Source organism: Poecilia latipinna, unplaced genomic scaffold, assembly GCF_001443285.1.
Source record: "Poecilia latipinna isolate Pla-1442-1.1 unplaced genomic scaffold, P_latipinna-1.0 Scaffold1798, whole genome shotgun sequence".
Classification (NCBI taxonomy): Eukaryota; Metazoa; Chordata; class Actinopteri; order Cyprinodontiformes; family Poeciliidae; genus Poecilia; species Poecilia latipinna.
Genome location: NW_015114414.1, coordinates 88,085 through 89,531, shown reverse-complemented (window position 1 = coordinate 89,531; position 1,447 = coordinate 88,085). Strand labels below are relative to the sequence as shown.

Genomic DNA, 1,447 nt, shown 5'->3' with positions numbered 1-1,447 from the left:
GTCAGAGCTCCCCCTGCTGTCCTTTACATGCAATAACAAGACATAACATTTTCCCTTTTCCTGAAGCAATTACTTACATTTGCACTGTATAACTGACAGCAGGAAACTAAGTTTGTAAAATTACCATTTCAGCAAGCCAACAGTAATCTGAAAAGTTTACGAACCATATTAGCTCAAGTAGCAACAGTACATTAAATGAATATCAGCATTAGAATAAAATTACCAGTTTCACTGTTAACCATAAGCATTACAGGATGAACATTTAAACCTATTTATTTTTACTGTATTTTACTTTAGCAGAACAGTAGTAATCTTTACTTGTCTTACCGAACACTAATACCATTCTGAACAGGAGTGGTTACATTAATTTTCACTTTATCTTACAAAACCTGTCAACCATCTTGGTGCATTTCTAGATCTCTGACTTCTTCTAGGTACAGCAGCAGGTTCATTAGTGTTTCCTGGCAGTGCAAAGGTATCAAATACAGTATCACTGTTTTGTTCTGAACCAGTTAAGGTTTGTTTTGGGAAGTGTGCAAGTTTTGAAGCATTCCACTTGCGTCCATCACTTAGTAAGAAAGTGTTTTGTCCAACTTTCTTTATGACAGTCCGTGGTTCTGTAAATCTTGAAGATCCTTTGGAAACGTGCTCAGGTCTGCGAACACGAACAGTGTCACCCACTTTGACTGTTGGTACTTTAGCTCTCATTTTCTTGTCTGTGTATTCCTTCATTTTATTTTGCTTTTGTTTCACCCTCTGTTGTATTTGGGCATGTGTTTTGCTTTTCAGTTCTACTGGGAGTATGTTTAACTTGGTGCGCATCTTTCTGTTTCTCAGTAGCTCAAATGGGGTTACTCCGGTGGTTGCATGAGGAGTAGCTCGGTAGTTGTGCAGGAATTCTGTTACAGCTTCCTTCCATGAGCTGTGACTTCTTTCAGATGTTTGTATGCACTCCTTAAGTACTCTGTTGAATCTTTCCACAGCACCATTTGCTTTAGGGTAGTATACACTGGACCTTAAGTGCTGTATCTCTCTCTCTCTCAGAAAAGTACTAAATGCATGAGAAGTAAACTGACAACCATTATCTGAGACAAGATACATCGGATTACCTTCCCTACTGAACACAGTGGCTAAAAAACGAATGATAACATCTGTAGTGACAGTAGAACTGAATGCAACCTCAGGCCATTTGCTGTAGTAATCTGTAAGTACAATAGCATAACGGCAGTCCCATGTAGCATTTTCAAATGGACCTGTAATGTCTATTGCAACTTTTTCCCATGGTTTACTAGGGAATTCAACTGGAGTGAGTGGAGCAGGAGCAGTTATGGCTACCTTATCACTGAACTGGCAGTTAACACAGGAAGCAATGACAGAATGTACAAATTTGTCCAGTTGTGGCCACCAGAAAAGTTCACGCAGTCTCTGCTTGGTACGGACAATGCCT

At 39.5% G+C, this 1,447-nt stretch overlaps 2 protein-coding genes across 3 annotated transcripts in view; both read right to left on the bottom strand.

Moving 5' to 3' along the window:
• The window catches only part of rnf31 (ring finger protein 31), a 31,115-nt gene that overhangs the window by 6,663 nt on the left and 23,005 nt on the right, over window positions 1-1,447 (bottom strand). The window lies entirely within an intron of this gene.
• The window catches only part of LOC106965298 (uncharacterized protein K02A2.6-like), a 6,823-nt gene continuing 5,382 nt past the window's right edge, over window positions 7-1,447 (bottom strand). Inside the window, exon 2 of the mRNA XM_015061305.1 lies at window positions 7-1,445. Coding sequence (XP_014916791.1) covers window positions 376-1,445 — 1,070 coding nt within the window. The 3' untranslated portion in view covers window positions 7-375. The remainder of the gene's footprint in view (window positions 1,446-1,447) is intronic.